This window comes from Saccopteryx leptura, chromosome 3 (genome assembly GCF_036850995.1).
Source record: "Saccopteryx leptura isolate mSacLep1 chromosome 3, mSacLep1_pri_phased_curated, whole genome shotgun sequence".
NCBI lineage: Eukaryota > Metazoa > Chordata > Mammalia > Chiroptera > Emballonuridae > Saccopteryx > Saccopteryx leptura.
The window spans coordinates 262,767,594-262,787,300 of record NC_089505.1 but is presented as its reverse complement, the minus strand read 5'-3'; the positions used below and the strand labels follow the sequence as shown (position 1 = coordinate 262,787,300).

Here is a 19,707-nt window from a genome sequence, read left to right as displayed (position 1 = left end):
CCATTCCCAGCGCTCGGGCCATCTTTGCTCCAATGGAGCCTTGGCTGCAGGAGGGGAAGAGAGAGACAGAGAGGAAGGCGCGGCGGAGGGGTGGAGAAGCAAATGGGCGCTTCTCCTGTGTGCCCTGGCCGGGAATCGAACCCGGGTCCTCCGCACGCTAGGCCGATGCTCTACCGCTGAGCCAACCGGCCAGGGCCCAACTAATAATTATTAAAAAACTGTTAATAATATGCTCACTAAAAATATTTTAATCAAAATATTAAACCTGGCCCTGGCCAGTTGACTCAGTGGTAGAGCATCTGCCCAGCATATGGAAGTCCCAGGTTCAATTCTCGGTCAGGGCACACAGGAGAAGTGACCATCTGTTTCTCTTCCCCTTCCCCTTCTCCTTCCCCTTCCCTTTCCCCCTCTCCCTTCTCTCTCTCTCTCTCTCTCTCTCTCTCTCTTCCTCTCCCATAGCCATGGCTCAGCAGCCATAGCTCAGTTGGAGCAAGTTGGCCCCAGGTGATGAGAATGGTTCCCTGGACTGCTTCGGTGCTAAAATAGCTCCAATTGATCCATGGAGAAACACCCCAGATGGGCAGAGCATTGTCCAGTAGGGGGCTGGGGGATGCTGCATGCAGGAGTCTGTCTCTCTGCCTTCCTGCTTCTCGCTTAAAGAAGAAAAAAAGATTAAACCTTATATCTACAATTCTTTAGTGAGAAAGTTTAAAGGCTATATAGTAAAATTTTTAAGTAATATAAGAAAAATGTTTAAGTAATAAACACCATCAAAAAAAGCTCTTATTTATGAACAGATTTAAAATATTATACTGTATTTTTCGCTCCATGAGACACACGGGCATTTTTCCCTACACTTCTGGGGGGGAAAAGTGAGTCTTATAGAGTGAAAAATATGGTATATTATATATAAATATTATATATATAAATTTGCAAAGATAATTTTTATTTATTTTTTTTTTTACAGGGACAGAGAGAGAGTCAGAGAGAGGGACAGATAGGGACAGACAGACAGGAACAGAAAGAGATGAGAAGCACCAATCATCAGTTTTTCGTTGCGACACCTTAGTTGTTCATTGACTACTTTCTCATATGTGCCTTGACCGCGGGCCTTCAGCAGACCGAGTAACCCCTTGCTCAAGCCAGCGACCTTGGGTCCAAGCTGGTGAGCTTTTTGCTCAAGCCAGATGAGCCTGCACTCAAGCTGGCAATCTCGGGGTCTTGAACCTGGATCCTAAGCATCCTAGTCTGACGCTCTATCCACTGCACCACTGCCTGGTCAAGCAATTTTTAGTTCTTACCTAGGTAAAAGGGCCCTTTTTAAGTGAGTTCTTTATTATGGCAATACTACTTATTCCCAGATACCACAGTTTAAGTACAATAAATAAATAAATAATCAGCTTCTTGGTTTACACTTCACTCACCAATAGTTCCAACAGGTCAGCAAAACACAACCTACATTTTGATTATGAATTGAAAATATCTTGGGCATTGGTGGCAAAGTAAGCAACCAACATACATATATTAAGGAATCACCATCACAAGGTCTAGCTCTCAGTGGTTTGGGGACGTTAGCGCCTTTCTTGACCAGCGAACTACCAACAACATGGCAGTTGTCCATCACAACAGGGTTATTCAATCTCCCCAGGAAGCAACAGAACGTCAGCCTCATTCTGAGATCCTACCTATGGAAGACCACGTGAGAAAAGGTACAGGCTAACCAACTTTCTTGACTTTTTACAAATGTCTTGCATTGCTTATTGCCCCCAACAGAACAGGTATGTAATAAAAGCAGCAGCACCTTGGTTATCAGCTAAATTTAGGACAAAACTGCTCATTCCAAAATGGGAAACTGAGAAGGGGACAAAACCTAGGCTGGAATCCCAGTTTCTAACCTGTTAGAAAAAAGATCTTTGTGGAATTGTATAAGAACTAATTTAAGTAAGAGCCCAATGTCTAGACCACTGCAGAAGCTCAAAAGTATTGTGCTAACTATATAATTGTGCTAACTATGTAACTTATGGAAAATTACTTCACATCCCTAGTCTTAGGTTATGTCATCATAAAATGGTTCCTCTTTCCCAGTTGGTGAAGACTAAATGCCATGAGTATGTACAAGTGCTTGGTGCTTAGATTTTTCAAAAATGGCAATCTCCCTTTTCCAGGTAAAATGAGAATTCAGGTTCTTTTCTCAGACTTTCAAAATTCTCAACTAAAAACCTCCTAGAGAGAAAGAAATCCTAAAATGAAAAGCAAACTGAAACAAATTAATCCAACTGCATTTCAAAATGAACATTACCACCTCACTGACAGCCAGAAAGGGAGAAGGCACGGCGGGGGGACTTACCCAAGTAACTTGCATTTGATGATATGCATTCAGTCTTAGGCAAGGTTGGAAGATGAGATTTGCAAAAATATCCTGAATTCTTTTCTTATGTGTATAATCATATTAGAAAACATTCTAAAACTGTTTTAGATGTATTAAAAAATTAAGCAGGCCCTGGCCGGTTGGCTCAGCGGTAGAGCGTCGGCCTGGCGTGCAGGAGTCCTGGGTTTGATTCCCGGCCAGGGCACACAGGAGAAGCGCCCATCTGCTTCTCCACCCCTCCCCCTCTCCTTCCTCTCTGTCTCTATCTTCCCCTCCCGCAGCCAAGGCTCCACTGGAGCAAAGTTGGCCCAGGCGCTGGGGATGGCTCTGTGGCCTCTGCTTCAGGTGCTAGAATGGCTCTGGATGCAACAGAGCGACGCCCCAGATGGGCAGAGCATCACCCCCTGGTGGGCATGCCGGGTGGATCCCGGTCAGGCGCATGCGGGAGTCTGTATGACTGCCTCCCTGTTTCCAACTTCAGAAAAATACAAAAAATAAAAAAATAAAAATAAAAGTGTTAAAAAAAATTAAGCAAATGATGCCTGACCTGTGGTGGCACAGGCCTGGAGTGTTGAAGTCACCAGTTCAAAACCCTGGGCTTGCCCAGTCCAGGCACATGCAGGAAGGAACTACTATGAGTTGATGCTTCCTGATTCTCTTTTCTCTTTTTCTTTCTTTCTTTTTCTTTCTTTCTTTCTTTTTTTCTCTGTCTCTCTCCTCTCTCTAAAAAAAATCAATAAATAAAATTTTTAGAAAATTAAGTCAGTGTAATATTGGTGGGTTAGGAACTAGTTTTCACTATAGAAGAACATACAAATATGAAATGAGGAAAGAAAGAAGTAATCCTCTGGGAATGGACTGAAATTGGAGGTATCTGTGTGAACTCATGATTCCATCAATATGTGCATATGCTTATGTTGATTTGTATGTATGTATGTATGTACGTACATACGTATGTATACAAGCGTGAATGTGTACAAGCATTTCCTAGCTTTGTCCACTGAAAGGGCTACACAGCAGCAAAGAGCACCACCAGATCCAGCTCTTGATCTCTAATATATTCCCCACTAAGAGGAATCAGGGATCCTTGAAGAAATGACTGATTCCAGGTCTGGGGGCAGAATAGGCTTAAGATGAGCCTATAACATTGTTATGTTACAAAGAAGTGCTTCCCTCTCCACCCCCAAAAAAGGATAGCTGCATGTCCTTGAGACAACTTAAAGAAGGGCCCTCAAGGCCCTGGCCAGTTGGTTCAGCAGTAGAGCGTTGGCCTGGTGTGGAAGTCCCAGGTTCGATTCCTGGCCAGGACACACAGGAGAAGCACCCATCTGCTTCTCCACCCCTCCCCCTCTCCTTTTTATCTCTCTTCCCCTCCTGCGGTCAAGGGTCCATGGAAGCAAAATTGGCCCGGGTACTGAGGATGGCTCCATGGCCTCCACCTCAGGCCCTAGAATGGCTCCAGCAGAAATGGAGCAACGCCCCATATGGGCAAAGCATCGTTCCCTGGTGGGCATGCCAGGTGGATCCTGGTCTGGCACATGCAGGAGTCACGTCTCACTTTGGTGGGGGGGGGGGGGGAGAAGGGCCCTTGAAATCTAGGACAATTTACAACCAACATAAGTACAGAAATAAATTATAAACCATTGGGGGGGACAGAAATCCATGGACCCATACTGATAATTAACATTAATTCATGAAAAAAGAGGGTTTTTGTTAACAGTAGACTGTCAAGGTTTGGTTGATAAATGTAAGAGTGTTGGAAATTGAAAAATCATTTTGTAAATGTATTGGTAAAGACTAAATCAAGCAAAAATCATCAATGGCTACTAAATTGAGGAGGAAATTTTGATGAAGAGCAGAAATGGTTTTGCATGCTCTTGAATTGTCACTTTTCAGACTGCTTATTAAAGTTATAAGAGAGGAAGAAAATTAATTATACAATAAGGAAATCAGAGACCTCCTTGACCAGATGATCAAAATCAACTCCATCTATGAGGGACTGATGGATAGTGGGTACCTCCAAATATGATATAATATCATGAGTGAGAGAGGCACTACACATCCTCTTAATTTTGCATGCAGCCATAACTTCAATCTAATCACTAAGAAACAGCTGACAAATGCAAAATGAAAAATATTCTATTCAAAAGGAAGAGGAAGAAGGGCCTGTGCTCTTCAAATATGTTAACGTCATAAGAGATAAAAACTAGAATTGTTCAGGATTAAAGAAGCACCAAGAGACGTGACTACTAAATGCAGAACTTGGCCCTAGACTAGATTTTGTAGTACAGGTCACTATGAAGGACATTATGTGGTCATCTAACACAACTGGAACATAAATGGTAGATTTTAAACAAGTACCGTATCAGTGTAAATTTATGAACTTAATGCTGAACTAAGGTTATATGAGAATATCATCCCCTTTTGAAATATTTAGGATGAAACAACGTATATAACTTACTTTCAAATGGTTTAGGAAACCCGCCCTGGCGGGTTAACTCTGTTAAGAGTGTCGGACATGCATAAAAGTTGCCTTTTTGATTCCCCGTCAGGGCACATACAGGGACAGCTCATTGTTCCTGACTCTTAATATCTCTCTCTCTGTCGCCTTCCTCTCTTGCAAAAATCATAAATTTGGTGTGAATGAATCAAAATTAGACCTAACTGTTGTCAGATCCTCAAATGGTTCAGAAAAAACAAGAAAATATTTATGTAACTGTATCTAGTTATCTATATAATGAGAGATCAAAAATGATAAAGCAAAGACATTCTTTGCACTATTTTTATTTTTGCCATTTTAATTTTGGGAAGATTGATTTTGTAAGGGAAATGAGCAAGATATTACGGTGCAGAGTTTGGTTACTTATTGATATTTTTTCATGACAAACTTTACCCCAAAATATCAATATAGATTTTTGATATGTTATATCAAATGAAAATCTTTGGTCTTCACTACACTCTCATTACCACACTGCTTTGGGCTTCTCGATTCTTCTCCTTGAACCACTTGACCGTGCTGTTTGAAATCTCCAATGCACTGTGAAGCATCTCCCCTCATCTTCAACTTTATTGAACACTCTTGCAATACCTCCCTTCACTAAAACCTTGCTCTTCCTTGAGGATACTGCTTTTCCTGTGGAACTCTCAGACAAAAGACTGTTTATTCTCCTATACACTACATACCTGAAGAAGAGGAAGGGAAATCAGTAACTTTCTTGTTCATGAATACTGCTTCCAGACTACTATTTCAACAACCTTGGGCAAAAGTCTTAGCTATTCAGCCATCTCATTCTTTATATTTTGTTATGCTTCTATCTACCACCCTGCCAGTTGCCTCACAGTCCCTTACCAAGGTCTCTTGTCCCTAGCTCCTAATCCTCATACCATCATCCTGGGTGATTTCAGTGTCACATGTAAGAGCAATTCAACATGTTGGCCTCATGGTTTACTAGACTTTTACCTCTGGCAACCTTCACACTACTCAAGTTTAGCCCTTGCCTCAAGGCCAGACCTGCATCATTAACAACATGGAGTTATAAATAAAATTCAATCTCTAACACACACACAATCCTATTTGGACTACAACCTCCTATCATTCTGGTATTCATATTTATTCCTACTATTTTTGGTTCTTAGATCTAATTTGGACCTCGAATTCTTTGATATTCTATTCTCCTGCCTACAAATTCCCTCTCCTCTCCTCTTTATATTCTTCAACTTAGACAAATCCATTACTTCATACTACTCTCTTGCTATTATCCTCAACTTCTTTCACTCACTGCCTTTCCATTGGGCCAAAACACAACCATAAATCAATATGAGCATTTGCCTTCTTTCTCTGAACCAAGGCTGTTGGGCACAGTTGAAGAAAAGTAACTTTAACACTCAGACCATCCTTCAACCTGACTGGGCTGTTAATGCAATACAATACCTTTGTTTCCCTACTCAGAAGGTATTTCACACCTTTTCCACCCAAGCATGCTCCAGTTCATTCTCAGAAAATGAACATGCTGCTTTAAAGAAGAAGCATAAACAATCCCTTGACTTCCAGCCACAAAACCCTAGCAGTATCAACATCCATAACTTCCCTTTTACTTACTACAAAGTCCTTAAAAATTCCTCCTCCTCCACCTGAATTCTGGATCTGATCCCCTCCCCTCCTAACTCTCTGTATTTTTAATTACACTTCACTTTTTCTCCAATCTTTAAGGGGGGGGGGGCTTCCTCAACCCCACACTCTCTATCACACTTGCCAACACTCTCTCTCTATGCTCTCAAACTTCTTAACAATTGTCAATATTTAGTATTGATTTTCTCAAATCCCATTTAGTCCTCAGCCTTAGCCTTAGCCCTGCCCACTTATACCACCTGCTACTGTCAGGCCAACATCTTCCCTCCTTTTTGATAAATTCTCAATCCTTATCGAAGTGAGCTAGTATTTGATAATGCTGACCTTTAAATCTTCCTCTCCTCTTGGTTCTCCCTAGTTGAACTGTGGCTGTAGTTACTATCCCTGAGTCCATGGCAAATATACTCATACAAGCAAGGTCTCTCTAAAGAGCTTCCCATGTATAATATCTATCACTTTTGGATGTCCCCTAGATACCTTAATACCAGTATATTTAACAGTTGTTTTATTTTTTTATCATCTCTCCTTAAAACCCACTTTATTCTCTCATGTTCCCTAACTCAGTTTCTCATACTGCCACCACGTATTTGCACATATGAAGTCATCTTTAATGCCTCCCCTTATCCTTCATGTTGACAAGCAACAAATACTACATACTATGTTACCATGCTCATCCTGTTGCCTTAATGTTCATAATCTCCGATTTCTTAGACCTAAATGTCTAAACTGGTGTTACCAGTAGTGCTACTCATCTCCAATAGGTAAGTATAGTCAGTAAAATACACATAATCACTACATATATTTATAGAAGACACAGCTAAATTAGAGTGCTAAATAAAAAACATGTGCAAATCACTTTATATTAATCAGATAATGGGAAATGTAGAATCAAAAGAAAAATAAGTAGGTCTCATAAAATTTGTAACAGCATACCTCAATTTATACTTTTCAACAAAATGTCTATTACTCAGTATGCATAACTTTATACCTATTACTGGAAAATACTGCATTATATTAAAATATTAGAAATGTTACAGAAATGTTCTTTCATTAAAAATTTAGAAAGAATTTCTTAGGAAAACATAAGTAAATGCATCCAAAAATATTTGTTTTAATACCTTTTGCTCTTCATGCTATCAGGAAACACTGAAGCAAAAGAAATGAAATAGACACTGAAGCCAATTCTAACAAAAATTTCCTCTAGTTCCCTGGTGCAATATACAAATGATCCACAAATAATTGTAAGGAAAAGTTAAGCGCAAGGGTGAATAATGAGTGTAAGAAGGGTAGAAAAAGCACTAAAACCTTTAACTGAGACAGTAGAATTCTTATCAATGTGATGCACGAGATACCATAAATGCAATCAATATATGACCCAAAATATAGTGGGGAATGTTCCATGGTAAGTCGAAAGGTGGCAGTAAAGCACAAAACAATGCATGGACTGATTACCTGAACTTTTACTCAGCTCTGCTGAAAATATAGCAGATGGTGATCTGTTCTCTCTTTCTGTACCAGAAGGAAGTTTTTTCTCAGCTTCTTTCACAAGAACTTTGGGTTTAACTATATTGCCTATCTCTGTTTGAGTGGCCAAAGCAGAAACATCTGGAGGCAGAAAGGGCACCTTTGAAATATCAGACCTGTCTTTGGAAACTTCATCTGGGACATGGACTTTATCTTCACCTTTCTGTTGCACATTCTTGAAAAAAAGGTCATGGGGTAATTCTGAGCAGGGCAATGACCCAGCTCCATCCTCAACATGAAGGATTTCACTTTTGTGGGATACTTCTAGGTCAGTGTATTCCCTGGCTAATTTAGAAGAATCAGTTCTAGAACTGACAAATGTAGGGAACTCATCTATAATCTCAATTGGAGATGAATCTGAAAATGTTTCACTCTCTCTTATTTTTGCTTCCTCAACGATAAATAAGCCATCATTTGAATAAACTGCAGTATCGAGCTCCTCCATCTGCAAAGGAGTTTTCTCCTTCTGGGTCAATGCTGGAACTTCACCAGGTGGTAAGGTATCTCTTGCGGTGTCTAAACTGGGCTGAAGAGATTCTAAATAAGGCTTTCCCCCCTTAAGTGATGGTGAAGGACTGAGTTCCTTATTTTCATGTTCTAGCATGAACTCCGATGAAGTTTCAATGAGATTTTCCTTCGCAAGTATCACAGCTTCATCTTGTGTTTGTGGAACTTCAGGTATTGAATCATCACTAAATAAATCAACTGGTTCAGAATCAGGAGAGGAATCTTCAACGAGCTCAGAAAGGCCAGGCACTGGCTGTGCACCTTTTGCTATTTCTGAGTATGAGTAATTAGAAAAGTCTGGAGTTGGTTCAGTAGAGACCTTTGTTTCTTTAATTAAATCACACGCAATCGATATATAAGGAGCTTCTGTTTCTTTAACAGCTACAGTTATACTTTCAGGTGCTTTAACTTCTTCCTTTGTTCCTGATACCTTTTTAAGGGATATATTCATGGCCTCTTCATATAGTGGTGGATTTTCAGGCTCAAGTTTTATGCTTTCATAATTAACCGAAAGAGGAGCTTCTAATGGTGATGAACTAGGAGGCACTACAGAAGCACCAGCACTAGGAACTACAGAATTTAGTGGGGCTTCCATAACAATATCAGGCAAAACTGGTGAAGGAGTAGCTTCAGACTCTTCAAATGATGGGCAAAGCTGAGCTACAGGGTAGAGTGACTCCTGCATAGCTTCTGATGTTTGAACCAAGTCCATTTTTGTTTCAAAAGCAATCTTGGTACCTGTAGCTTCATTCAATTCACTTTCACATGCTTCCTGTACTAAATCTGGGGTGAGACCTTCAGGCATGCTCGCTACTACTCCCTCAGTCACCTTTGATACATGATCTGTTGTGACATAATCTGACTCAGAATCCTGTGTTGCTACCAGGAAAGGGTTTGATGATTTGGTGCCTATATTCTTCTCTGTTACAATCTGGGCCTTTCTTTCTTCTATTTTTTTTTCATCTGTCTTATTTTCTGAAGTATGATCTTCCAACATAGGAAAAATGTTTCTTGAAATGCTTTCAGTTGCTGCTGGGATAAAGGGAGCGCATGTGATGTATGCTCCAGACCCATCTCTTACAGCTTCTGGTGTACTGGGAAAGGAAGCATCGTCATTACTGCTTTCACTATCTTTTTCATGATTTGTCTGGTCAACGCTATCGGCAAAACATTTCTTAACCACCTTACTCTCCAGCTTGCTCTCTACTTTACCTGCTGCAGCCAACACATCACCACCTTGCTCATTAGTGCCTTTTACTTCCCATACTCGCTCAAATGGTTTGAAGTCTGCATATTCCTCCCTCATAGGAGCTCCTGCTGCAACTCCCTTCTCATTAAAACTGTCCTTTGTTTTTTCTGGAGAAATAACTTTGTTCTCTTTAATCAGGTTAGTAAGGGCTGTAGGTGACTCTTGTTGATTACAGAGAATATTACTAATTAAATCCTTCTCTTCATCTTTATTCTTCACAGTTATCTCTTCCCTAGGACGTGCTACTGTTGGGGCAGATTCTGCTTTTGGAGGGCCACTGAACGATGAGCCCATTTCCGAGTATTCCAATTCTGAAAACTCTGTTAAATCTTTGTCTACAAATGGATTTTTTGCCTTTTCTGAAAACTCTTTAGAAGGTTCCTTTGAAATGTCTTCAACTGTTCCTTTGGTGGGTAATACTGCTGGTAAATTACCAAGGTATTCATGTTCTTTAAAAGAAGCAGCTGAGAGAGGAGATAGAGAAGGAAGAGAAGCAGCAGTTTCAAGCAGGACAGACGGGAAATCCTCTTGACCAGCGGAAACAGTGTTACCTGGCTGCTCCTTCAAGTCCATAATTTTTTCTGTGACCATGGACAGAAAGGAAAGTTAGAGAATGCCAGTGTTCTCAGAGTTTATGCAAGTTTTATTACAGATTCAAACAGTGTTAGTAAAGACTATTAAGTAAAACTAAATGTAACATTTTATTAATAAATATCAAGTAGACTGGAGTCACTTCTAAAAAATTAAAGCTACTGTCAATAAAATCTGTGTGTGGCTACAAAGGTAATTATATGCTATGCAAAGACATAAATCAAGTTTTTGAGAAAAACCTCAAGTATAATCACTATAAAAGTTTCTTTACCTAGTTTTAGCAGGAAAAAACATGAATTTGAGAAGAGCATTTGACAGTACAGAAAAGAAAGGGCATTGGATAATTAAATGCCACAGAGTGACAGTTTTCAAATCCTTTCAGCTGTAAGCAAGTAAATTTGATTTGGAGAAACAGAGTAGTCATATGTAAATTTAAATCAAGGGTTGAAGAACTCCTTACATACTTCCAGTTATTAGGTTATGCCCATTTCTCCCTTGGACATAGCATATAAATTACAATTTCAAAATTTTCAGGAAACATTATCAGAACCATGCTAGTGTTTAGTAAATTCAAACTACTCTGTATAGAGTTAATAAAACTAAAGAGTTAAAGTTAGATACACAGAGGATGAAAGACTAGCAGAAAGAACTTGCCTGCAGAGGAGTGTATCACAGGCTCAGATGCAGCAGGAAGAGCAAAAAGTGTCTCATCTGAAAAACAAATAGAATATAACCTCAGCAGAAATAAAGACAGAGTTGGAAGGAGACTAAAGTTAAGAGGAGCAAGCAAAGGTTCAGTTTGTAATGAGTTAACACAAAACTTCACCTACAGAAAAAAAAAAGCCAAGATGGAAAGAATAAAGTAGTACCGTTAGTAGTACCATTAACTCAGATTAAATTACCATATGTAGTATAAAGTTGATTATAATGATATCCATAGAACCTATGATTTTTCAAGAGGCAACATGTTTATGTTAAATGTCATAAACCAAATGACTTTTAAGATACTATTATTCTTCACATCCAAAGCTTTTACTTACATTTTCAAATAATTAATTACCTTGTCCTAATCAATCCAAAAAATATTTTTTCAATCCAAAATTTTAAAGATGCATTTAAATAAAATTAATAACTACAGTTGCTTGTCTTTTTTATTGGTATATATTCAGTTCAGAAGGACTTGTGGAGGATAATGCATTTTCTTAATCCGTATTATCTACCTTTACAGAAAAAGATTCTAAGAGTCAGTGTACACTATTCTTGGAAGACATCAGTCCCATATACCATTATCCAAATTACAAAGAAAATGTTAATTATCACTGGGAAGATCATTATTATCACCAGTTTGTCTAAAATTAACATTGGGGGCTACTTGTTATTATTTTAAGTACTTTACATGCAAGAACTTAGCCCTATTATTAATGTTCCCCATTTAACAGATTAAAACAAACGAACAACCAAGTGACTGAAGTTAAGGAACTCACTCAATACACAACTAGAGGGACTCAGGCAATTCAACTCCAGAGGCTGTTTTCTCAACCACACTATATGCAATATGTAATGTATTCATTATCTGTGTCCCCCCCCCCCCCCCCAATTCTTGAAGCCCTAACCTCCAACGTGATAGTATTTGGAAACAGGGCCTTTGGGAGGTAATTAGGGTTACATGAGATCAAGAGTGTTGGGACATAGTGGGATAAGATTAGTATTCTAATACCCTGTCAGCCCGCTAGAGCATCCTCCCAATGCATGGAGGTTCAATTCCCGGTCAGGGCATACACAGGAACAGATCAATGTTTTAGTCTCTCTCTCCCTTCCCTTCCTCTCTCTAAAATCAATCAATCAATCAAAGATACCAGAGAGCTTACTCATCCCTGTGTGACAACACCCTTCCCTCTCCCTATCTCTCTCCATTCTTCTGTGCACACACACATGCACATACACGTCATGTCAGCAAACAGATATGGCAACGACCTATAAGCTGAGAAAAGGCCTCAGAAAGAAACCTACCCAGCTGGCACCTTGATCCTAGACTTCTCAGCCTCTACAATTGTGAAAAATAAATTTCTGTTGTTAAAGTAACTCCATCCTTGGTATTTTGATATGGCAACCCAAGCCAACAAATATACTATATGTACAAGGGTATATTAAACTTATACAGTATCATTTTATACCTGCAGTTGGGAGATACCAAGCTAAAAAAATAAGTAAATCTTATGCAGTTTACACTAGGAAAAGGCTTCTAGCAAAAACTAATTTGAAATAGCTTGAGGGGATAACAGGAAGATATTCCTTTAGTGGATAGATGCTAATAAATTTGGACACTTCCATCTGGAAGAACAAGCTAGACAAGGCTGTTCAATAGAAAGAAATCAAAGAATGTGGCTATCATGAACATGGAGTTGTCTCCAACAGTATTCTATTTCCCTTGATAAATAGAAGACTTAAATTGACAGTGTCATATAAATTTTAGATAAAGCCATACTAAGCATAATGCCATAGCTAAAGGAATCTTAGATGAGGTGGTAAAGGGAAACCACAGTATTACAAAGGTTTCTGATAACCTAGAGCAAAACGCTTACTGAGATACTCATCCAAACTATTAAGACACAATAAGATTTTATAAAATGTGTGTATGCACCTTTTAAAGATGACTTGCTCTGTGATCTTAGTTAATTTATACTGTTTCTCATTTGTATGATAAAATGAGAGAATTTGAAAATTCCTTTCAGGTAAAATAATGAATTCTAATCCCGTGTAAAACAAGTTCGGGGATCAAAGAGCAGAACCAAATAATTACACAGCTGCTGCACTTCAAATAAAGGTAGCAGATTCTAAAATGGCTTTTTCATCTAGACTACATAGTTAAAAGACACTAATTCAGGGGCCAGTATACTCAGAAAGTGTACTAGACACATATTACTATTAAAATTAAATGGAAAACTAAAATCTAAAATGTCTGGTCTAAACATACTTTAAAAAATGTATCCTTCTTATAGTAAAAACTGTATTTCTGGCACATTGCCATATGAGAAAGTTTATAAATTGGTATGTCAAATATTCATTAAATTTCCCCCCCAAAAGAGAAAATCTCCATATTTTGAAAAATGAAATTCAATCCAAAATTAAGCACAAACAAATATTGCGTTTCTAAAAGCATTTAGAAAAAAAATCCGGAAGAGGTCACTGCCATTTGGCCTTCAAGAAGAAAGTTGCTCAGACTGGTACTAAAGTAATCATACAGATCAAATTGCTTGGGTTCAAATCACAATTGTGCAACCCTGAGAAAGGTATTACTACCTTTCTGTGCCTCATTTTCACACTTATTAAATAATAGTATCTACCTCAAAATGTTTTGAGGGAGGAGCAAGAGAAAGAAAAAGAAACAACTTGCCCTAAGTCACAGAGCTAGGAGGCCAGAAAGCCAGGATTTAAACAGGTCCAACTCCCAAGATCATGTGCTTTATCTTCTCGGGAATGTGTTCATGCATTAGTGCTACAGGTTCAAATTCGTCCTTTATCAGCCCCTCCATTCTGATCTCTTGAAACAAGGTAATTGTCACTCAGCAAATACCCTGTAATTATCTAGAATATTTGACTGATTAACTGTTTCTACTTCACAAATACATTTATAGAGAAATGAATGCTGGCTAGGCATATGTAATTTAGATACTCTTTTGATATTCAAAACCATCTTTTCAAACAGGTACTACTGTTATCCTCATTTCACAGATAAGGAAACAGGCACAAAAAGGCTTAGTAACTTGCCTGGAGTCACAAAATTTAAAGTGATGGACCTGAGATTTGAATCCAGAGTTTACAAGTCTATACTCTTTCCTTTAACCGCTACAGTAATTCCTTTCCTGGACTTGGATAAATTTAGAAATTAAAAATGGCTAATAAAATTAAGACTGTTCAAAGAAAATTTTGATCATTGACATATATATCATAAGCTATCAAATTCTAAGGCAAAACTATTTTTTGAAAAAAATTACTGATTTTAGATTAGGCTTCCTTTTCCTGTAAAAGATCATGAATAATGTATTTTATAATCAGGTATACTATAATAAATAAAAAGCATGATATATGTGATATGTACATTTACATTATTGGGTTTAAAAAAGATAAACAATTCCCCCTTTCTATGATCTACTCATTATGCCAAATTCTAATTACTGAATAAAATAAAACTTTGATCATCAACCTCATTTGTGCTCTTTTGAACAGCCAGAAAAAGATAATAAATATTAAGGATTTAATTACACCCATACTAAGTAAAAACACACTGGCATTAAAAAAGAAAAACGAGTTTTCACTAAAACAGGCAAAAGGAGAGCCAGAGCTTTCCTATGCAGTCTTTCCCCTCTACTGCCATCAACCGTGTGTTTCTAAAAGGACAATTCTATACCTTCTTTTGGTCAAAAACATTCAAAGGCTTCAAGTTATCCATTGAATTACCTAAAATCCTCTGTCAGATAAATAAAGCCCCACATCATATGGCCCCAACTTAACAGTCTAACCCTATCTCAACAACTCCTCACAGGTCATAGCTAATACCGGTAAATATGATTCTCCCTAACCAAACCCACACCTCCCTTTCCTGCATATCTGAATCCTGAAATCCAGTACCCCTCAAATTCACCATATCTAAAGCATGCTTGTCCTCATCTTTTGTTAATCTTCTACCATATTTCCAGTTACCTAAACTCAGAGAATTAAGTAGCTTATTCAAAGTCACAAAGCTAGTTAATGACAAAGCTACAGAATTATAATTTAACTTTTTCATTATAATCAGATATGCATTTATTTCCTTATCACCCTCAGTAAAATGAACAGAAGCACTAAACTGCTTTTAATGACAGTATGTGAGATGAGCACTATTCACCAAACAAGTTTTCCCAAATGATCTATTCCTCATGTGGGCCCTAATGCCAGATTCACTTCCTGACCTAAGCCTAAAACTAGGATGTATGTACATTTAGATTAACTACTGCAGGGCTACATACTTTAAATGTTACTTACTTCCAACACACAAGGATCAGTTCAAAATAAAAGTTCACTAACGAGATATTTTTTTAAGCAAATCACTTTTTAAAAAAGTAAAAGTCACAATGACAGTTTTTAAACTTATTACCAACTTAAAAAAACATATGCTATCACAAGCTCACCAATGTCCACACACTCTTATAACTGAGTATTTTCCTTGACATGTTCATTTTTTTAAAAACCTTTTTATCAACCAAACATGTAACCAGTCAGTAAAACCATATCTAATTTCCAAAACAAGGGAGCAAATTATATTTTAAAACCATGGAGAAGAACTTCTGCTTCTAGCTATGAGAGTAATTATATCAGACCAACCTTTCCAACATAAACAAGCATAAAACTGGGCAAAATAGATGAAGCAGCTGTCTTGAGACCCTGGACCACAGGCAGTACAGGAAGGAGTACGATGCCCGGGAAGAGGGCAGCACACCACGAGTGCCCTGGCTTTCTGCCCGTAGGTACTCTCTGGTCCACCGCAGCAGGAAGAGGAGCCCAAGAATACTGGGCTCTTGCTAGCTGAGGAGGCTGCTGAGTTCTGTGGCATTTGTGGGGCAGGGTAATATACAAAGAAAAGCTGGAGAGAAAAGGAGCGCCAGAAATCTGGAAAGCGGTTCCCTTGGAATACTTGGCTTTTCTCTATAAATACACAGCATAAGACTCAGCAAGGCCTAGCAGAGAAATCTGTAATAGAATTTTGAGCTGAATGGATATTCTGGACTGTGCTGGAAGACCTGACCTAAGTTTTGACCAGCCAGGGTGGAGAGATCTCACTGAATACCCCAAGCATGAAGGGGAAATTCCAGAAAAAGAACACCTGAAGATTGGACTACTCTAGTCCTAAAGTAAGGGATACTCTAGACCAGTGGTTCTCAAACTTTTTGAGGTTGGGGCACATTTAAAATCCTACAAATAATTGTAGGCGCACTATATACATATTTTCGAGAAATATGTTATAATAATTAAGTCAAATATTAAAGAAAAAATAAAGTCCAAGCGTGCTTTTATGGTAATTAAGCAAAATAAATATGACAAAATTAAATTTATTCTGACATTAAAAAACATTTTTATGTTATATTTTTTGAGTTATGCTTTTTAGAATTCGTAAAACAGAGGGGTTAAAAAATTAAAAAATGACCAAAAAGTTATCTTTTTAAATATATAGATATATTCTTAGTAAGATTTAGTAAACTTGGAAGGTCCTGGCACAAATGTGTTAAGTTTTTTCATTCTTGTGTTTATGAGAAACATAAGCCTGATGTGTCCTAGCGATTTCTTCAATGTTTGGGCATATATTTGAAAGGCAAACTCTCATTTCCTTGTCAATACATTGAAGAATTCCTCTCTTTTTACTCTCAATTGTGTTGAATGTAAAAAACCCCCACCATACATTTCATCTTAACTTTATACCAAACATAATCAAATGTCAAAATAATCTGGAGATGTTTTCTCTCAACATATGTACCCTGATTTATCAATGTCATTGCATTAAATTTAATAATAATAATTTTAAAAAATAATGTTAAAAATAAAAATTAAAAAAAACTTTACACCAAACGAAGGATAGAAGAAACTTGCCTCCAGTCTTTCCAGGGAACATGGGGGTAGTGTAAACAATCCAGCACCACAGCTTAACTAACAGCCTTTTGCAACCTAATCAGGCAAGTGAGGTGTGGGGTTGGGCAGATTGTCAGCTTACAGCCAATTCCCCACACCTCTGTTCCCCAAAAATCTAAACTCCAAAAACCCTGTTGGTTTTTTGGTCCCCAACAGGCACATATTTCTCTGGAATACCAGAGGGTGCACCTGGAAATCTTCTAGGGTGCACCAGTGCGCCCTGGCGCACACTTTGAGAACCACTGCTCTAGACCAAGAGTCAACAAAATATGGTCCATGGGCCAAAGTTATAATGGAAGGTAGTCATGTTCATTCACTTAGGTATTGTCTAAAGCTGTATTTGCATTATATTGGCAAAGATGAGTACTTAAGACAGAAACAGTTACTGCTCGACCCTTACAGAAAAAAAAACAATGGATTCCTGCTTCTTGACCCACCTTAACATTAAAATCAAGACTTGAAAAGATCAAAATGATTTGCCAGCAAATTAACTGCCTGACAGAACAAAATTAACACCACACCCATCACAACCAGCATAAAATAAAAAAATGACTGGACATGAAAAGAAGAAAATATGAGCATAAATAAGAAAAACTGGTCAATATAAACAAACCAAGAAATCGAGTAGATTTTGGATTAGGGACAATTAAAATAGGTATTAAAATATTCCTATGGATGAACAGTAAAAAATGGACATAATGAATAAACAGAGAATCTTGGTAGAAAAATATAGACTAGACAAAAGAAAATGAGATTATATAACTGAAAATTACATTAAATGAAAGAAAAATTCACTAGATGGGCTTAAGAGTTGTCTGGACAGTGCAGAAGAATAAATAAACTTAAAGCAACACAATAAAATTTAAAAAGAAAGAGAAAAAAAGTAAGGAAGAAAGAGAAAGAAAAAAGAGAAAGAAACTATCCAAACTGAGTCACAGCAGGGGAAAAAGAAGGATCAGAGAGCCTCAGTGACTGGGAGATCATCACGCGTTTCAAGTGCATGTCACTGCAGCCCCTCCTCCTGCCCGGAACAAGCAACAGCGCCTGATGCAAACAAAAAAATAACGAAGATATAATAGACTAAAACTTGTCAATTGTGACAGATAATACCAACTTACAGATCCAAGAAGCAGAATAAATACAAATTACAAAGAAATATATTGTGGAGGTCACGTTGTTGAAAACCAAAGATAGAGAAAATCTTTACAACAGGAAAAAGGCAGGGGAACAGCAGTAAGAGTGACCTGACCTCTCATTGGAAATAATGTAATCCAAAATTTAATGGACATCCTTAAAATGATTTTAAAAACTGACACCTAAAATTATATACACTCAATCATTATTATTCACTGATTAATCCCCAAAAACTGACAACCTAAAATTATATACACTCAATCATTATTCACTGATTCCCTATTTGCAAATTTGCTCACTAAATTGGTAATTCCAAAAATATAGGGGTCCTTGGATTATGACAGTCTCGACATACGACATTTCGAGTTTATGACACTCACCTCCATAAAAACTTTAAACAATTGATACATGAGTATTTCGGCTTATTTTTGTCATTTTTTTCTGTTACTACAGTACAGAGTACAGTACAGTATATTTATGTCCTTTTCCTTTCTCTGTGGCTTGTGTTTTTATGTTCTAGATCATGATTTTACAACTATGTTAGGATAGCTAAGTGACTTAGACTAGGGTGTGTTTTGACTTACACCAAAATTCGGGCTACATCACTGTTGTACAAATGAAATGATGTTGTAACCCGAGGAGTCTCTGTACTTTAACACCAGCAGACATGCACACAGCAGTAAAATATTTCAGTCACCCAGCACACATTCCTAGGTAAGTCAAACAAGGAAACTCTATTGTCTCCTTGTTTCAGCTCTCAGACTATAAACAAGTATTCTTTTTCCAGCCTACTTAGTGCCACATTTTTTCACATTTTTTGTGGCTTTTGTTGGTGATTTTGCTGTTTAAATAGCCCTCAAGCACAATGCTGAAATGCTGTCTAGTGTTGTTAACCATAAAAAGGTTATCATGTACTTTACAGAGAAAATATATGTGTTAGATACACTTCATTCAGGCATGAGTTATAGTGCTGTTGGTCATGAGTTCAATGTTAATAAATCAACAATATATAGTAAATAATGTGTCTTTAAATAGAAGCACATATAAATCAAAGTTATATTTAGAATGGTTAACAAAAATGTTATGACTAGAGGTTCCCAGGAACCTAACCCTGAATTTCCTCTAGGGGCAATGATTCAGTATTCGTTAATTCAGTGTTTTCTGTGACTTAAAAAAACATAACTTCCATAATAGCAAGACTGAATTAATCAAAAATATTCATGAAATATAAAGACAATAAAGATATCAGATAAAATATGGAAACAAAAGCTAGAAAAAAATTATCACCAACTCACCTGAACTACAAGAAATTTTAAATAAAATTCTTCAGACTGCAGGAAAAGAACACCAGATAGAAACCAGTATCTTCATGAAGGAATAGCAGAATAGTAAATATGTGACTAGATACAAAATATTCTCACTTCTTAATTTCTTTAAAGAATAATTTACTTTTGAAGCTCAAATAATAATTACAATGTACAGTATTTGTAGAAGCAAAATGTATGACAATAAAAGCACAAAGGATGGGAGAAATACACGGAAGCA

General features: G+C 37.5%; 1 protein-coding gene across 2 annotated transcripts in view; it reads right to left on the bottom strand.

The window, feature by feature from the left end:
- The window catches only part of RTN4 (reticulon 4), an 84,834-nt gene that overhangs the window by 42,359 nt on the left and 22,768 nt on the right, over positions 1 to 19,707 (bottom strand). Inside the window, exons 2-3 of one of the 2 annotated variants that reach the window (XM_066378255.1) lie at positions 11,023 to 11,079; positions 7,950 to 10,358 (exon numbers count right to left, since the gene is read on the bottom strand). The exons of the other annotated variant lie outside the window; for it this stretch is intronic. Of the exons in view, the coding sequence (XP_066234352.1) occupies positions 7,950 to 10,358; positions 11,023 to 11,079 (2,466 nt within the window). The remainder of the gene's footprint in view (positions 1 to 7,949; positions 10,359 to 11,022; positions 11,080 to 19,707) is intronic. 2 annotated transcript variants of the gene reach the window in all.